General features: G+C 40.0%; 1 protein-coding gene across 1 annotated transcript in view; it reads left to right on the top strand.

The window, feature by feature from the left end:
• Positions 1-20211, top strand: part of LOC134342830 (cadherin-4-like) — a 781531-nt gene that overhangs the window by 673845 nt on the left and 87475 nt on the right. The window contains exons 7-8 of the mRNA XM_063041443.1: positions 7189-7361; positions 18878-19015. Coding sequence (XP_062897513.1) covers positions 7189-7361; positions 18878-19015 — 311 coding nt within the window. The remainder of the gene's footprint in view (positions 1-7188; positions 7362-18877; positions 19016-20211) is intronic.

The raw sequence follows: 20211 nt of genomic DNA, 5'->3' as shown, positions 1-20211 counted from the left end.
ACTGTGCCTCTATTAATAGCTGTATCCTGGGCAGTGATGACAGTTTAAGAGTTAGTTGATGCATATCCCAATTAGCCCTAGAATGTTGTAACTTATTTTTTGTGTATTAAAAAAACACTTTTTTCAATGGAGTCAATTTTTGTAAAGGTATACTATAGAGTAACACACAAAGCACCGAAAGAACTCAGCAGGTCAGGCAGCTTCTATGGAGTGAAATGGACAGTTGGCATTTTGGACCAATTCCTTCCAACTGGACTAAAAGAAAGAGGGTTTATAGCACGTACAAAAGCTGGGGGGAAGGGGTGGAGCAAGAGCTGACAGGTGATCAGTAGATCGAGGTGAGGGGACAATGGTAGGCAGACGAAGGGGGGGATAATCTCAGAAGCTGAAGGGTGCTAGAAGGAAATGGCAAAGGGCTGAAGGTTGGAATCTGACAGGAGTGGATGGATGGCCATGGAATAAAGTGAAGGAGGTGGGAGGGGGAACCAGTAAGAGGAGTATGTGGAGGAGAAGAGAGAGAGAAGGAAAGGCATAGGCTGATGGGTCCTGTTGGATCTCAGGAGGAGAGAGAAAAGTAGGGAAAAAGGAACAGATGGACAGTGGTTAGCAGATGTTTGAAAACTCGATGTTCTTGCTGCCGGGTTGAAGAGCGGCCAGGCAGAATATAAGGATTTGATCCTCTGTTTTTCATTTGGCTGTGACCTGGCAAAGGAGGAGGCCCTGGACAATGTGTGATTGAGAGGTGCAATTGAAATGGCTGGCCATCGGGAGATCCGGGGTGGCATGGCGAATGGAGTGATGATGCTCAGCTAAGGAGACCACCAAGCTGCATCCAGTCTCACCGCTATAGAGGAATCCACAATGGGAAGGCTAAATGCAAAAATAAGACTGATAGATTCACATGCAAATGACTGCCTCACCTGGAAGGGCTGTTTAGAGCAGCTTTAACACTTTGTACAGTTATGGAGGCAAATGCCTGGGGAAACAGGAGGATCACGGGGGAGGGATGAGTAGACAAAGTGTTGCAGAGAAATTTATCCCCGTGGAGAACAGAGGGGGGAGAGGAGGAAAAACTGTGTCTGATGATAGGATCCTTTTTCAGATGGTGTAAGTTGTGAAGAATGCTGTGTTGGATGTATAGGCTGGTGGGTGGTAGATGAAGACTTAGGGGACATCTATCCCATTTCTGCTTGGATGGGGGATGAGCTGAGGGCAGAAGTGTGGGAAATAAAGAAAATACAGATGCGGGCTCTCTCAATACCCTCTGCCTATCACCCACAAACTCCTACCAATTCCCTTCCAGCATCATTCATTTTGTTCCGTGCTCCATCATCCTCTCCAGTCAGATTTCATCATGTCCAGCCTTTTATCACTTACACCTGTCATCTCCCTGCCTCTTCCATAATTCCTGCACTCATCTATGTATCACCCATCCCAGCTGGATCCACCTATCACCTGACAGCTCTTGCTTTACCCTTTCTCCCCAGCATTTTATACTGGCTATCTCCCCTCTGTATTTCAATCAAGATGATGGGTCTCGACTGTCCATTTCTTTCCAAAAATGTTGCCTGCCTCGTTAGGTTCCTCAGGTGCATTGAGCATTGTTTTGGATTCCAGCATTTATAGCCTCTTGTGTCTCCATAATGATATACTTAAGTTTTCAATTTTGATAATCCCAGAATGAGTTAAAAATAGCATGAAGCCACAAAGAATATGTTTAAAGAATATTTGCGAAATAAGTTTTTTCTTCTGTTAACGAAGTATTCTTCCAAAATTACATCCACCTCAAAATTCAATCATGCAGAATTACTTCTTTCTGTAGAGTGTGGTAATTGAATATTGTTTGAACCTGTAATAAATCATATTTGAGTCATGCCCTTTGGGAAATAGTAAGGATTTCTGGCTGTGACACTGGTGTGACTGTTATGAATTGATCATAGTCCATGTGGTCTTGGGGCCACCTATTGGTGAGCACTACTGGGGCAACATGGTGTTAAAACTGCAATGCCAATAGGAGATTGAAAGATACAGGAAATATATTAATCTTTGTCATTGTTAATGTATTCAAACCTGAAGTAAAAACAATATTCATGATTCAGCAGTTAACATGTGAAGCTCTCCGCAGAAAGCCATTTTTATTTTTTTATGAACTCATCAGCATTAATAATAATATTACTCAACATTATGCCACAGGTAATCATATCTCCTTCAGGTGAATCTTGATTTTCATACCCTGTATTTCTATCAGATTCATTACAACATACCTCTGGGTACTTGTTAAGTACAATTGATGCAGTGTCTTCATGCTCCTGATTCTCCCCAATTTAGTTTTATCTTTGATGACTTGTCACCTACTTTGGCTGAAGCCAGCAAGGTTTTGATCAATTTATACATCTTAGCATCCATAGACAATTTCCCTCCTTTAATATCACTTGGAGCAAGGACATATCCTTCATATTCAATCCATGATTTGACTGGACTGTTAAAGAATCTTTGGTACAAGTGGGGTCATCTTGACCTGACTATGCCACCTCAAAACTGAAGCTAAAATCAGTGAAGTTGAATTCTGCTTCAGTTCTGACAGAAGAACTGCCAAGTCTCACCAAATAATTCCTGACAAATCCACATTAGTAGTTTATTTTTATTTTATTTTAGCGATACAGGGCAAAGTTGACCCTCCTGGTTGCTGCCCCAGCAACCCTCGACAAAGCTGATTAACCCTAACCTAATCATGGGCCAATTTACTACGACCAATTAACCTACCCAGTAAGTCTTTGGACTGTGGGAGGAAACCCCGTGTATTCCATGGGGAAGACGTACAGAGACTCCTTACAGAATGGCACTGAAATTGAACTCCCAACTCCAGAACACACCGAGTTGTAATAGTGTCGCTCTAACCGCTACCTAAAGGTGCATTAATAAGATTTTTTTCAGTGTACATCACCAGTTCTTTCCCTGCAAATTTTGAGGCAAAGTTCACTACTCAGGACATAGGCAGGGGACTAACAAAATCAACGGGAAGAGAATGAATGATGTCCCAAAGCAAAATATTTTCAATGTAATATTATTTTTTGTCTGGACGTGGTTTAACATTACTGAGAAAAATTGATTTGTAGGTTTTGGACACATATTAGCTGGTAATTTAACAATATTTTTTTATAATTCATCATTTACTGTTTTCTATTTTTCTAAATGTGCAAAACTTTTTGCTGTTTATGCAATGTCCTCTTGAGAAAATAATAACATGGACTAATGCATGGATGCAGCTTGGTACTTAAAATTCATATGAAATTAAAAGGTTTAAATTTTTGGCCTCACTAATTTGAGTGGAAAGCCAATTACGAACTTGAATTAGTTTCATAATTGAATAGTGATTTAAAGGCTATGAAATTAACACTTCAGGGCCTACAGTACTGATTCATATGAAATAACAAGGTTAAAGTTGTTCATAGAAGTAATTTTGCAGACCTATTTGAACACTTGATATCTCCTTTTAATGCGGCCACTTTGTGTTTTTGTGAGCAATGACAAGAGTTTGTGAATCAAATAACTTGCCATTATTTTATTGGAAGAAATGAATACCACAATTATTTGTTGCAGTTATATTCTGCTGTAGTCTATAATTCCATTGACTTTCATTATTTTCTTCAATGATATGGTTTTCAGAAGCTAAACTATCAGGCATCAATCCTAAAAATATAATAAGAAAAATCTTAGGTTGGGGCTTTGTGGTTTCAAATGTGTAAAGCTGGACTTTGCACATCTATGCTCATGTCATTCTCCAGATGCACAGTAGACACCATGCTGACAAGCTACGTCATTGCTCATCTCGGAAATGGCACTGCAGCGGAGATGAAGGCTCTATAATGGGTAGTCAAAACTGCCCAATGCGATACTGGCACCAGCCTATCTGCCACCAAGGACAAATATACAGAAATCTGCTGGAAAAGGGCCAATAACATAAGACCATAATACACAATAGGAGCAGAATTAGGCCACTCCGCCCATCAAGTTTTCTCTCCCATTCTACCATGGTTGACTTATTATCCCTCTGAATGCCATTCTCCTGCCTTCTGTCCATAGCATTTGACACCCTGACTAGCCAGGAACCTATCAATCTCCGCTTTAAATATACTCAGTGACTTGGCCTCCTCACCCATGAATTCACCACCGTCTGGCTAAATAAGTTCCTAAGCAGCACGCACAAAATGCTGGAGGAACTCAGAGGATTGACCTGAAACATCAACTGTTTATTTACTTCTATTGATGCTGTCTGATCTGCTGAGGTCCTCCAGCTTTTTGTGTGTTTTGTCTTGGATTTCCAGAATCTGCAGAATTTTTCATGTTTAGAATGAAATTCTTTCTCATCCTTGTTTTAAGTGGACGCCCCTCTATTCTGAGGCTGTGCTCTTTGGTGCTCGACTCACCTACTCTAGAAAGCATTATCTCTACATTCAGTCTCTCTAGGTCTTTCAATATTCAATAGGTTTCAATGAGATCCCCTTTCATTCTTCTAAACTCCAGCAAGTACAGACCCAGAGCCATTAAACGCGCCTCACGTGTTAACCCTTTCATTCCTGGAATCATTATCGTGAAAGTCCTCTGGACTATCTCTAATGCCAGCACATCTTTTCTTAGATAAGGGCCTCAAAACTGCTCACAATACTCCAGGTATGGTTTGACCAATGCCTTACAAAGCCCCAGCATAGCATCCTTGTTCTTATATTCTAGTCCTCTGAAATGATTGCTAATATTGCATTTGCCTTCATTACCACAGACTCAACCTGCAAATTAACCTTTAGGGAATCTCGAACAAGGACTCTCAAGGCTCTTTGTGCCTTTATTTTTTTGAATTGTCTTTCCATTTATAAAATAATCCGTGCCTTTATTCCTTCTACCAAATTGCATGACCATCCACTTCCCTACGCTATATTCCATCTGCTACTTCTTTGCCCATTCTCCCAATCTGTCCAAGTCTTTCTACAGATTTCCTGCTTCCTCAACATTACCTGCCCCTACACCTAATTTTGTATTATCTCCAAACTTGGCCACAAGCCATCAATTCCATCAGCCAAATCATTGGCATATAACGTGAAAAGAAGTTGTCTCAATACTGACCACTGCAGAATACCACTGGTCACTGGCAGCCATCAAGAATAGGCCCCCTTTGTTCTGACTCTTTTCCTCTTACCAATCAGCCAATGCTCTATGCATGCTAGTATCTTTCCTGTAATGCCATGGGCTCTCTCTTATTAAAAAGCCTTATTTGTGGCACTTTGCCGTGGGCCTTCTGAAAATCCAAGTAAACAACATCCAGGAACTCCCGTTTGTCTATCTTCCTTGAAGTATTCCAACAGATCTGTCAGACAAGATTTCCCCTTAAGGATACTAAACCACATCTCAGTGATGCCCGCAATGTCATTTGTGCCAATCTCGAACTGTGCTACAAGATCATCTATCTTATTCTGTATACTGTGTGCATTCAAGTATAACACCTTCAGTCTTGTATTTATCATCTTTTCTGATTTTGTTCCCATGTTACATTTCAGCTCATCCCTCAGACTGCAATTTTGCCCTAGCATCTGCCTATCTTTCTTCGCAGTCTCACTACACTCTGCATTGACTTATATACCAACTGCCCCATCCTCAGCCCTATAACTCCAGTTCCCATCTCCCTGCCAACTTAGTTTAAACTGTCCTCAAAAGCTCTAGCAAACCTGCCCATAGAGATATTGGTCCCCCTTGAGTACAAGTGTGACTTGTCCTTTTTGTATGGGTATATCTTCCCCAGAAGAAATCCCAATGATCCAGGAGGATCAGTGAAGAATCCCACTCATCCTGCTCATGGACTGTTGGTCCCACTCCCATCACTGAGGAAGCTGCATAGCATCCATGCCAAGACCACCAGATTCAAAAAGAGTTACTTTTCTCAATCAGTAAGGCTGATTGACACCTCCATCACTCCTGTTAGTCTCCTTATGTGCAACCTAGCATCACTTTACAGACATACAATCAGTGTATGGAAGTTATCTTATGTATTTATATTTATTGTGTTCATTTTCCCTTTTGTGTTTTGTGATGCATCAGATCTGGAGTAACAGTTATTTCATTTTCTTTTACACCTGTGTGCAGGAAATGACACGAAACAATCTTGAGTCTTGAATTAGCTCCTTTATCCAAATGAGAATATGTATGTTCTAACATTCTCTATGTAACAGAAAGGAAAAATTAATTCCTCTGATATCTTTCAAGGGCTGCATTGAAAGTATGCCCATCTCTACAAACTCTATTATAATGATTATATGAACATTAGCTAATGAAGGCTGAAAGGTGGAGGGGCACCAGTAGAGTGCCCTAGCGACCCAGGTACAAGGTCAATTTTAAGGGACTCACTTGGCCCTTTAAATGTAGATCGATCCCACCTTCTCAGTCAATAATATGTATTACTTCCACTCGAGGCTGTACATATTGATGTTGTTTAGTACAAATTAACCATTAGCCACAAATGCCTAACATCTAAAGAGTGAAGCTTGCATTTGAAAAGAGTGTAATGGCTCTAAATGGTGTGGCTCAGCTTTGAATCCTAATGCCCTCCCCAAGTAAATAATAGCACTCTTTGTGAAAGCAATTTTTGCACCTCTGGAAAAAAAAGAGATGTTGCTTCATCAGATTATCCTGTCATGAGCTAAAACAAGGATAAGCAGTTTCAAGAGTTCTAATATTACTGTAAAAACAAGCATCATTGTACAAACGTTTGTAAATAGAATATACTCCACCCAGTTTACGGTTAGAGTGCCCTTCTTTATTTCGGAGGTAATTTGGAACATTGGAGAGATGTCCTTTATTCCATTCTATTTGAGATGGAGAAATTATTGCCTACATATATGGTATCAATTGTCTAGAGATTCCTTACAGTGTAAAAAGAAGTTTTATTCTCTAAATTAATTTGTGCTTTGTTATGTATTCTTTATGTGGAACTGAAAACACGAGTTTTTATTTACTGATTTCATAGCAAATTGAGTTGAAAGTTCAATTCTATTTCTCCCCAGATAAACCTGAACAACCTCTGCCATAACTTGTATTTCTCCCCAGATAAACCTGAACAACCTCTGCCATAACTTGCCATTTTATGCTTATCAGATGAAAGTTGAATTATTGTAACATTACTTGTGTGCTGTTTATTGTTAGGGTCGTATGTAATGACAATAACTGCCAATGATGCAGATGACCCAACCACAGCAAATGGTATGGTGAGATATCGGATCTTGTCTCAGTCACCAGTGAGCCCTTCACCAAATATGTTCACTATCAACAGTGAGAATGGAGATATTGTTACCGTAGCTGCTGGACTTGATCGAGAGGTGAGCTTTTAAAATCAGATTTTTGATTTGTTAATTTAGAATATTTGAATTCAATGGTGTGATTATTCTTTTGTGATTAAAGGGACTGATTAGAGTGAATGAAAATTCATTACCATTTAGTACTGTTACATACACTATGAAGAGACGCTAATTTTAACCCTCTGTCTCTGAAACACATTCTATTGTCTTTAATATACGCGTGTATAGATGGTTGGTGGTTGGCACCTGTCTGTCTTGATGGACAAAGGGTGATGATGATGATGATCTCAAGCCTGAGGGAAAGGTATGGAGATCCTGAGATGCCCATTCATCAAGATCCCCCTCTCGGGCTCACCAGTGTTCCAAAGCAAAGCTCATCATGCAATATGTTTGGCAGCAGCTTGACTACAGGAGCTGCCGGAAGGATGTTCAATGACGTCCAGCCACCTCAGGGGCTCCCATAGCTTTTGCCTCTCCCGAGGCTGACCACAAGGCAGTGGGGTTATTTACCCATAGTTGGAGATCTGGTTCACGAGCACCTGGGTGTGTACACACCAGTGGGCCTGCATTCTATGTGTGCAGGGGTCAGACCTCCTCCCTGTCCTCTGTAGTTCAGCCTGAGTACAAAAGGAGTTCAGTTTCCATGTGTCGCCAGCGAGGAGGCTTGAGGCTTGCTGTTGGAGAGGGTATGTACTGGCAGGGAGAGACTTACACAGTCAGCTTTCCTTTTCACAAGACTGCGAGCCAGCGGTGGAAGCTGGAAGTGAGAGTGACAAGCACTACCCACTACACCACCACACTAGATGCATCACAATAACCATTTTGACATTGTGTGTGCTGTATAGATATACTGTATGTATGTAAGAAGCAGTTGGGATTGTTATATTTTTTCCTAATAGGTGTCCAATGACACTGAAGTTCATTTTCCATTATTACACTCCCAATTGCTAAGCATGCCTGATGCCTAATGGAAATTTTAAGGTTTCTTTCTGTATTGATAAGTATGTTTCTATTAGGGTGGACTGGTTCAGCTAACTCCCTCCAACCAGCCGAGCAACATTTCAGTAGATGGCTAGAATCCAATCATGATGTTAATAGTAGAGGTGGCAGCATCTTTTATTCCCTTAGTACAATTGTCACTGACCAGCATAAGGTCTGATAATGAGCAAAAGGCTGTAGACGCTGGAATCTGGAGCAACACACAAAACGCTGGAGGAACTTAACATGCCTAGTAGCATTTCTTGAGGGAAATGGAATGCAGGTGGATCCAGGTGAAGAATAGTGCCAGAAGCTGGATGATAGGTGGAAGTATCAATTTAGTCCTCTGCCATTTCAACCTATCAGCTCCCATCTCCTGCTTCTATTCCCAGCCTCCCCTTCTCCATCAGCTCATCACCCACACCTCTTCACCTGGATCCTCCTATTGCTTGTCAGCGTTTGCTCCATCCCTTCCTTCCTTCTTTTGATACTGGCTATATTCCATCTTTTTGCACTACTTACTTAATGTAATTTTTATCTGTAGCTTTTATTGCAATTTATAGTTTTTTTTTATATTGTGTATTGCACTGAACTGCTGCTGCAAAACAACAAATTCCACAATATATGCAAGTAATATTAAACCTGATTCTGATTCTGATCTTTTAGTCCAGATAAAGGACCCCAACCCAAAGTATCAACTGTCTATTTCCGACCACAGATGCTGCCTGACCAGTTGAGTACCTCCACATTTTGTGAGAATGTCTGATATCCTGGAGTAGAGACCGTAGGATCTCAATAAGCTCCAAACTAGTCAAGTTTCTAGCCAAAGAGATGAATGAGTAGTGGGCTATCATAATCAGTATTAGTATCGCTCCTTTGCACAAGTGCCTTGGCTGCACCTTTAAATGTTATAGAGACCATATTCTGAGATTTGAAGAGGTGTTTGATATATATCCCAATTAGCTCAGATTTCAGCATCCTTTCATGATTGTTCATATGGGAGGTGTAAGCGATGTTATTTTATCCTTTTCCCTTTGATTCAATTAGACAAGTTTCTCAGCCTGTCAATGCAAAATAGTGATAACGTTCATGGGAGATGATCTTATCTGGGCATTACATTTGACTGTGGTTGTTTACTTGGAAACTGAGCCACATTTCCCTAAAGTTTCTCCAACCACAGCTAAAACTCTAGTGTCCACCACCTGGATGGACAATGGATAGCTAGCAGATGAAAACATAACTGTTGCTAAGGTTCCTTCTAAGGCACACGCTTTTTTCTGAGGTTGAAATAAATCTTTGTTTCATTAATGGTGTTGGCTCATGATACAGGAACTCACTACCTAAGTGCACGATCATCTCACAGTTTGAATGGTTCTAGGAGTTGGCTTCCATCACCTTCTTGAAGGTGATTACGGATGGCAAATAAATGCTTGCCGTACAGCTGCTGACTACATCCTATGCATTAATGAAAAGGTAAATAGAAATGGCTAAATTCCTGCAGCCTTTGCATGCTAAGATGTTGCCTGCACAAATGTTGTCCTTAGTAATCCTGTGAAAAAGATTTTATATCTCAAATTTGCATTTCCAACTGATAGACTGGAACTCCAGGATTCTCTTGCCAGCACTTGTTATTACTGAGATAACTGTGAACGGCACAATGGAGTGTACATTGTTAACACTAAGTGGGTGGAAATCAACATAAGTGGATTCGCCCCACACTGACAGATTACTTTACAAAATTACTGGTCTGTGTCCCCAAGAATTTTACAAGAAATACTTAAGTTACTGCTCTGTGCTTATGAGCTGACATTCTAATCTTATTCCTCTCATTAGAGAGTTTCCATTCTGAGTATGTGTCACATTGACTTCCTTTTTTGAAATTAGGTTGAACTATGAAATTGGACAGTATCCAAGACAAATCCTTTGGGACAAATCCTTCCTTATGAAGTAAAATCATATTGCATGAGATCACTTCAGGAATTCTGTTTTATGCTGTCAATATTTCAGCATGGATTACCGTGTAAATGTAGCGTTTTGTGGGATGGATGTAAAAGGCTGCTGACGTGGGTCAATGCATTTCCTGGGTAACTTTTGGAAGGTTCACATTGTGAATGTGTGTTTCATCCTGCCTCTGCTGAGACCTGCTTCTTGTAGGGGGAGCACAGCTGAAATGTAATAGAAAGATGCATTTCAAGTCAATGGATGCAAAATTGGGGCAGCATGCCCAACGGTGTCATAAGGATCAGAAAATGTACTCTGATTAATAGAGTTGAAAGAGTGCACTTCATAAATTTATGAGCCATGCACTCCTTGTCAACAGACCAGAATGGCTACCACTGCCAACACATTGTAGAATTTAATGACTCCTTTTAAAATGCTGCATTTCTTCTAAAGGAACTGAGTCAGTCAATCTAGGTTGAATGACTTTGAGCTGGGCTTTGAACCAACAACTCTCTGACTCAGCATCAGCAATGGTAATGTGAGCCAAGGCCGGCATTTCCTAGTGTCTGGGACAAACACAGTCTATTATGTACCAAAAAGTGATCCACCTGCATTTTGTTGTATGAATAAACAGAGAAATTAGATCAATTTTATGGCTTGGATTACTGAGTTGCTTTCAATGATGATCAGTTTCTTTCAGATAATTTCTAAGTAATAGATTTGGTCTGTGCCCATAAAACTATTACTTATGTCATGCAGCCAGCTCTCTCTGTAGGAGTATCTGTGCACTGGTGTTCCAATGACTGGTGGTTCATTCTATCTTGATCAGATAAACATTACTTCAGTGCGTCCAATCTTAAAGTTCAGAACATTGATGAGCTAAGTGAACAATTTAGAGTGACTGTGCATTTAGAAAATAAAATATCGACCCTCTTGTCAACAAATTTAGTTATGCTGTTTCATTTTTTTGTAAGTGTAAGGCAGACCCCAACAATATCATGAGTCCCAAATACAGTCATACTCTTACAAACAGAGTTCAGACAGGGACGTTCACAAATTCGGATTGCCAGCTTATGCCTGAGCTTGATGACATCTTCCAAAACTGCAGCACCAACTGTTCTAAGAAGAATAATGTGAGCTGCCTTAATGACTATCACCCAGTAGCACTCACATCGACAGTGATGAAATGCTTTGAGAGGTTGGTTATGACTAGACTGAACTCCTGCCTCAGCAAGGACCTGGACCCATTGCAACTTGCCTATCACCACAATAGGTCAACGGTGGATGCAATCTCAATGGCTCTCCAATGGACAACACAAACACCTACGTCAGGATGCAGTTCATCGACTATAGCTCAGCACTTAATACCATCATTCCCACAATCCTGATTGAGAAGTTGCTGAACCTGGGCCTCTGTACCTCCCTCTGCAATTGGATCCTTGATTTCCTAACTGGAAGACCACAATCTGTGTGGATTGGTGATAACATATCCTCCTCGCTGACAATCAACACTGGCACACTTCAGGGGTGTGTGCTTAGCCCACTGCTCTACTCTCTACATACACATGACTGTGAGGATAGGCATAGTTCAAACACCATCTATAAACTTGCTGATGATACAACCATTGTTGGTAGAATCTCAGGTGGTGACGAGAGGGTGAGATATGCCAACTAGTGGAGTGGTGCCACAGCAACAACTTGGCACTCAATGTCAGTAAGATGAAAGAGATGATTGTGGACTTCAGGAAGGGTAAGACGAAGGAGCACATACCAATTCTCATAGAAGGATCAGAAGTGGAGAGAGTAAGCAGCTTCAAGTTACTGGGTGTCAAGACCTCTGAGGAACTAACCTGGTCCCAAAGTACCAATGTAGTTATAAAGAAGGTTGGACAGTGGCTATATTTTATTACGAGTTTGAAGAGATTTGGCATGTCAACAAATACACTCAAAAACTTCTTTAGTTGTACCGTGGAGAGCATTCTGACAGGCTGCATCACTGTCTGGTATGGAGGGGCTACTGCACAGGACTGAAAGAAGCTGCAGAGGGTTGTAAATCTAATCAGCTCCATCTTGGGTACTAGCTTACAAAGTACCCAGGACATCTTCAGGGACCAGTGTCTCAGAAAGGCAGCGTCCATTATTAAGGACCTCCAGCACCCAGGACATGCCCTTTTCTCACTGTTACCATCAGGTAGGAGGTACAGAAGCCTGAAGGCACACACTCAACGATTCAGGATCAGCTTCTTCCCCTCTGCCATCTGATTCCTAAATGGACATTGAATCTTTGGACACTACCTCACTTTATTTAAATATGCAATATTTCTGTTTTTGCACAGTTTTTATATTCAATTTACGTAATTGATTTACTTGTTTATTTTTTTATTTTGTTTACTATTATTATATATTTTTTCCTCTTCTATATTATGTATTGCATTGAACTGCTGCTAAGTTAACAAATTTCACGTCACATGCTGGTGATAATAAACCTGATTCTGATTCTGATTCTGATTCTTTCATTAAAACAGGTGAGAAGCATCTACTGTGCTTATTACCTTCCACCTTACAGTGTTAAATGAACTCATGTCGGAAACAAATAAAAGCAGAAACGATTTCAAATGTTGGTGTTGTGTTCTGTGTGAGTCTGTCAATCCCCCTCTCTTCCTTACTGTATTCACCTCCAACCACTAACCACCCTTGTCGGCCTCTGCTTCAGGCCCAATTAATCAGTCTGCTCCATCAGTACAGCACTAAGGTAGCAAATACCAGCAATTTAGCAGCTAATCCTTATATCCACAACTTACTGAGCACAACAGATGCTGCTGCATCAGAGACACAAGAGGTTTTTTAGATGCTGGAAATCTTGAGCAATACACACAAAATGTGGGAGGAACTCAGCAAGTCAGGCAGCATCCATGGAGCAAAATAAACAGTCGAGATTTTGGACAGAGGCCTTTCATCGGGACTGATTTTGCTGTATTTCAAGGTGTATTTTGCATCAGGTTTTCCCTTAAGTTGCAACCTTTCTTATTATATGACAGGGCAGAGACTAGATTTCTAGGCCTTCCTATGGGGATAATGTTACGTGCTTTGAAATAGGGTAATTTTCCTCACTGCCATGTGTGGATTTGTCACTTCTTCTAATAAGTATCAAAATTATAGGAATTTGAAGGAAGATACTGGAGGGAAGCAGGTGTGATCAGTTACCAATTTGGTATTTTCACTTTAAATGTGTTTTAGATTTCCATAGTTTCTTAGCCCTTTCCTAGAGTCTTGCCAAATGGCTTCCAATGTCCAAAATACCACTTGACATCTGTCATACATAGGAATAAATTTTATCATCTGGCATTTGTTCATGGCGCTTTTTATTCAAAATTTTAATGCATATTTAACCATTGCTTAAAACAGAAAGTTCTTGCCTTATCTCTTGTTATCTTTCCTGCATTTTTCTCACAGAAAAACTGAGAACACAGTGAGGATGAGATGAATCTGGCAAGATACACATATTTAGCATATTAACATTCTGCCCAGATTTATGCCCTTGCTTAATATTCAGGACCAAATGGTACCTATAGATGAAAACTCATCTTAATTAATCTGGACAATTTAAGTACATGAAGACAAATGCCCCAAACAAAAACCTTCATAGTTTTCAAGAAAGCAGTTCAGTTGAAATGAGAGATGTCCTTTAAAAGACTAAAAAAAGATTTGATATTATTAACTGTTCATTATGAAGAGAACTTTTATAATCAGCTCTCATATATGTCTAATTATGTTATTCATGTCAGTTGAAATTTCCAGCTGCAGTTAACATGAGTGGTGTGCCATAACAGGATGTCCTGAGAAACTCGCTGCAATGCGTACCACATTAAAATGTCAGTTTTTTCCTTATCGTATCTGAATGCTGATCCAGTTGCTACATTTATATGAGTCATGCTACAATGGCAGAAGAAAAAGCTATGTGGCTGGTGAATTTGTGAGTGGTGCTCTTTGATGGGAGCACATTATTTTGAGATCCATGAGAGCCTGACTTACACCAACATAAATGGATTTCTGAATTAATTTCTAGGCTGAAACTATTACATTGGCTATTGAAGCACTTTTATACTTGATAGCTGCCACTATTTCTTCAAAATAATGAACCAGCTCTTCATTTTCAACCCAAATTTAATGAATGTAAGACAAGAGGTGGGGTAAATCACAAGGCTCCTTGAGCTGCTGTTCATCAAAGTCATGGTCAATCTTACACCTTAATGCTTATTTCCAGCGCTCTCTCCATTTCCCTTCATTCCCATATGCTCAGCAGTCTCTTGATCTCTGTTTTGTTTGAATATAGTCATTGTTTCTATAGCCCCTATATTTTCGAAAGGTTAGTGAATTCCAAATGTTTCTGAGAATTTTTTCTGCATCTCTGTCCCAAATGGCATACCATTATGATTAAATCTGTGCTGCCGTTATCCTAAACTCCTCAAGCTGGGAAAGTATTCTCTCAGCATCCTGCATGTCAAGTGCCTGAAGAATTTTCCAAATTTTGATGAACTGTCATCTTATCCTTTTGAATTGAAAAGAATGCAATCCTAGTTTACCCAATTCCTTATCCCACCATCCATGGAATCAGTCAATTAAATCTTTGCTATGCTGCCTCCAAGGCAAGTACATCTTTTCTTGGGTAAGGAAATCGAAGCTGTAATAATACTCCAGGTGCAATCTTACCAAAGCACTGTAGAGCTGTAGTGAGGCTCCCTTGTATCTGTAATCAAACTCTTCTAAAGACTGGCCCATCATTTGTTATCCTGTTCACTTGCTGTAGCTATCTGTTGGCCGTCAGTGAATTGTGTACAAATACACACATTGTCCTTTGGATATCCACACCACTTGATTCCTCATCATTTATTAAATGATGATGATTAATATGTGCATTACGGGGAAGGTGCTTATCTTTTTTACACATTATATTCCATCTGCAGTATTCTAGTCCACTCACTTAGCCCCACTACAGGAAGGATGTGGAAGCTGAAGGGCTTTACCAGGATGCTGCCTGGATGAGAGGAAATGAGCCATAAAGCAAGATTGGACAAACTTAGAGTGACAAATGTTGAGGGGAAAACTAATAGAAGGTTTGTTTTCAAATTTGAGAAGCATAGATAGCATAGACAGTCAGGGTAGGACTGCCAAAGACAAGAAGTTGTGTTATTAAGGTTGGGGTGGGGCAAGTTTAAAGTTGATATGAAGCACAGGTTTTTTTTACACAGAGTGGTAAGTGCCTGAACAGGTTACTAGGGACAGTATTGAAAACAGGCAGTTTGGTGAAGCTTAAGAGGCTTTTAGACAGACACATGAATATAAAGGGAATTGAAGGATATGGATGATGGACGGGAAAAGGAAATTTGGTATAAATTGGCATCAAGATCAGCACAGCATCATAGGCTAAATGGTGTACTGTTCTACTGTATGTTCATCCATGTTCACTTGAAGAACCTTTACTTCCTCCTCACACTCACAATTCCATCTGGTCTGCTATTATCAGAAACTTGGAAATGTGACATTTTGTACTGGCAGCCAAGTCACTGATATAAATTGTGCACCGACCCCTGCTGTACCCAACTTGTCACAGCCTGCGAATCTGAGAAAGATCCATTTATTCCCACTCTTTCTGTTCAATAACCAATTCTTAGCTTATGCCACTTCCATGTATTCTAACTTTATTAATTAACCTCCTGTGCATAATCTTATTGAAAGCTTTCCAGAAATCCAAATACAACATCTCCACTGGTTCTGCCTTACACTTCTACTGAAAGCTCCACTGAAATCCATAGAAACAGTCGCAGAATCTACCTCAGAAGATCTACTTTCTCTAAAGCCACCTCTTTCAAAAATGCTGGGAAGTAAGTCATCAGCAAACAGCATAGATGATAAAATAACATCATTCTCTCTGACATTGAAACTGTTAGTTTTAGATTCATACCATGAGAGGAAGGAGTGGAGGCTGCCCACAAGCAGAAAAGTCTGATGTACTCAGATCTGTCAGCTGAGCGTAAGGAAGCTGGCTGGAGGACTATCAGCTACCCTGTGGAGTAGGATGCCAAGTCTTAATTGGCGCGTTGATGACAACGTTACTCCATGATATGGCAGTGACTTAAGCAGGAATCAGGAGGGCCACCTGAGAGTTGGCTGAAGAGGCAGAGAAGGGGAGCATTTGACTGTGGCTGAGGAAAAAGGACAGAAATTGGGGGACTGACCAACTCTATTGGAAGCTGCAGGGCATGGCAGGGAGATGCCCCTGCCACTGCTCTACCACCAGGAGAGGTACCAGGGCTAAGGAGGCGAAACATCAATGAGTGGTGGTCCCCGCCTAAGGGCACTGTTGGAGGTGTGACAGGCAGCAATGCCAAGCAGGAAACAACATCTTACTGTAAATCTCATGTCACTTTACCCTCTTAAACTTTGGTGGTATCTATTGACCCATGCTGTCAGCTTGCGACTTATATCTTTTCCAAATTGCAGAAATGTGCTGTACACAGAAATGTCTATGCACTTAGGAATTTATTTACCAAGGTTGTAAGATGAACTCTCATTTCTTTTCTTCCTATTTAAATTGGATGTGTGTATGGGTATGTTCAATGTATTATAATGTCACCACATTTTCCTGTTCTGGTAGCTGTGTATCAAATTAAATGCAGGGCCAAATGCATAACTACAGATTCATGACAACAAAATTCAATGCAGTTTCTTTAACTTCACAGTTGGAATAAGGATGAGCATTTGGGTCAAGTTTGTCAGGTAATTTTATGAAATCAAGGTTATCTGAATATCACCAGCAGACTCCCAGGTGAACTCATCAAAATGCCTATCTAGGACGATGGGTGAAAATGGTCATAATTGCAGGTGACCGCGACGGATTAGGTCAGGACTTGGTCCAATTTTCAACTTAATAAAAATATATAGCACACACAAAGAATGACTACCTAAAGTTCCAGTGCTCCCTGAAAGTTGGCTGAAGGGCTACGGTGAGTACAGACTGCAGTGAGGATGGAGAAGGTATCAAAAGAGCACTGTCCTGGAATGAGGGAGAGGGATCAGGTACCACAGCGGCCATAATGTTTTGGGAGAGTGCAGGTCAAAAGACAGGAGGTTTGGAAGAGTGAGTGGTTCTGGGTTTATCATTTACGTAGGAGGCCAAACTGTAGGGTTTCAGCTTCTCTGATTTGGCCACAGCAGTCTGATTATGGTATTTCAACTTTGCTTAAGTACCCCGGGATAGAGTATGATGTGTTTATGGGCATTTCTGATATAGAAATGATGCTTGGGATTTAAGGGTGATTCACAAAGAAAATGCTCAGTTGAAGTTTCTGAGAGATGTCAAAGGACTTGGAAATGTTTCTTACTATGCTTCATTTGAGGAAAAATCAATTAGCTGGCAAAGCTGAAATCAATTGACATTATGCATTGAGTTCCAGGTACACATCTGCCTGATAACTCTTCTTTAATATATTCCAAACCTCAATATGCCATTCATTGTTCAACAATTAATATATATAAAAATGCTGTAATCCGATTTCAGTTCAGTAATCGCATTGCCATTTGTGGAATCGCCATTTCACTGAATCATAGTAAGATTGTGATTAAGGAGGCCATTTAGTCTCTTGCTTTGTACCATTCAGAAGGAAGCTACCAGATCTAAGGTTTATAACCATGCGCCTCACAGTAATTCAATTACACAGACCTGTTTTAATGTGATGAATGTTCTAGTTGTTCTGTCCTTTAAGGCGGCATGTCCTTAAACCTCATATCATCCTTGGGTAAAAAATTTTTCCTATTCTCCCCTCTAATCTTTGTGCCAGTTACTTTAAATCCAAACTATGTTTATTTTTACTCTAAAGGAATAGGTTTCCTTTACATAGCTACACCTCTTAGAACTTTATGCAACTTATTTAAGTCTTCCTTTGATTCTTTTTCAAATAACACTGCCTTACCTAATTTTCTTCAGTTACTTGGCTAGATCTTCAGAAAACACCTGTACATCCTCTCCAATACAGTCACATTTTCAAAATAGTTATTCCATTTGCTTACTTAACAGCATTTAAAAGAAATATACTTTATCTGGAGTGTTGTGTGATGTGATTTCTTTATCTTTCCTGAAACCTTTTCTTTGTACAGCAAAATCTCAGACTTGACATAATATTGCACCTGGACTGAGTTAACATTATGCAGTGGGATGCTAAAATGTCTATATTTAATCTGCTTGAATGTAACCAGCAAGACTAAATAAAAGGAAGGAGACACAAGAGACTGCAGATGCTGGAATATGGAGCAACAAGCGTTGTAATGGAGGAACTCAGTGGGTCGAGCAGCACCTGTGGGCAGGGAGGGGTGGGTGGGGAATGGATTGTCAACCTTTCTGGTTGAATTCCCACATCAGGGCTTCAAATATTCAGTCTGTCAAATACACGTCAGCTCCCAGCAGCACAATCCCATCAGTCCAAACTCCTTTCGGCTTACGCTCCTATAAGCTAGTGAATGATTCTCTTCAACATGACTGTCCACTTCCGCTTTTTGTGATTCTCTTGGCACTCCAACTGTATCCTGGTTCAGTAATTGAAGTCTCTGTCCTTATCTTTCAGAAAGTCCCACGATACACAATTACTGTCCAAGCCACTGACATGGATGGAAATCTCAACTATGGGCTTTCTAACACAGCCACTGCACTCATTATTGTCACTGACATGAATGATAATCCTCCAGAATTTACTGCTGCCACAGTGAGTATTAAGTACCTATCCGTATAAGTGCCTGCTGTTCAGTTTTTGTCTTCAACTTTTAAATATGTGTCATTACCATTGCCTTTTTTGTTTGAAATTTAGGAATCGTATGACGAAGGATTTTCTTTGAATAAAGCAGTGTAGTGGAGTGTGTTGCTATATTTCAAATTGAGTAACAAATATAAATTGGAAGTGCATTCCTTAATTATAAGAGTTAGATGATTCAGTTTACAATCCAAGATAGTATCCTTAATAGATTCTATTTGAATTTTTTAATGGGTGGTAGCCCAGTAAGTATGAATGTTCACATGATTAGAGCTTTTAATCTTAAGGGTTTGATGTAGACTTGAAGCATGGTGTTTCCTCAGTGGGGAGAATGCATAAAGGAGAGACCATCTGGATCATTCATCGACCTGCCAGTAACTGGATACAGTGATTAAATGACAAGTTTTGGAGCAAGCTGCTTCCTCAAAAGGTTCACCAAACAATGCAAGGGAATGTTCTTATATTCGGGAAGCAATAATAATGATGTTGCTAAAGTTAAAGATTGTAAAAACAATTTCAGTTATAATTGAACATGCAAGATTTTAAAATAAGCTAGCACAAAATTCTAAGTGAACTGATCATGTCCAGTATCGTGGGAACGCCGAGAAAGTAAGTTTGCTGTTGGAAATCATAGCTCGGGAATTCATTAAAATATCGAACTGTTTGTTTTATAGGGTATCCCCCAGGAACCGTTAGATTTTCAATTACCTCTTCATTATTTATTCTGTGCAAAGATAGACATTATGATTGTCCATTTTAAAATGAGATTAAACATTGCACTTCACTTCATCTTGAACATTTATCTAGAAAATAATTTAAGTTTGCCTCTGTCCATAATATTGATTATTGAAATACCTCTGGAATCAGTGATTTGGTTTTGTTCTTTTGCTCTGAGGAAGAGAGGCAAGAAATGGGCTACAAGTTGTATGTAAGGAAAACTAAAAGGTTTGATTACACAGAAAATTATGCCCTTACTGACAAGGTATTAAATATAACAAGATATAGGTGCTGAGAAATTTCACAAGGCAGAAGCACTCCACTAGAAACCAGAGTGGTTTTTGAAAAGGAAAATTATCTGAGAATGATTGAAGATAGAAAGAAAATTTCAAGGGGATCTTTCCTAATTTGAAAGTACAACTCTGATAGTTGAC

The sequence above is a fragment of the Mobula hypostoma genome, chromosome 2 (assembly GCF_963921235.1).
Source record: "Mobula hypostoma chromosome 2, sMobHyp1.1, whole genome shotgun sequence".
Classification (NCBI taxonomy): Eukaryota; Metazoa; Chordata; class Chondrichthyes; order Myliobatiformes; family Myliobatidae; genus Mobula; species Mobula hypostoma.
The sequence above is the reverse complement of the archived record's forward strand: the minus strand, read 5'-3'. Positions and strand labels throughout refer to the sequence as shown.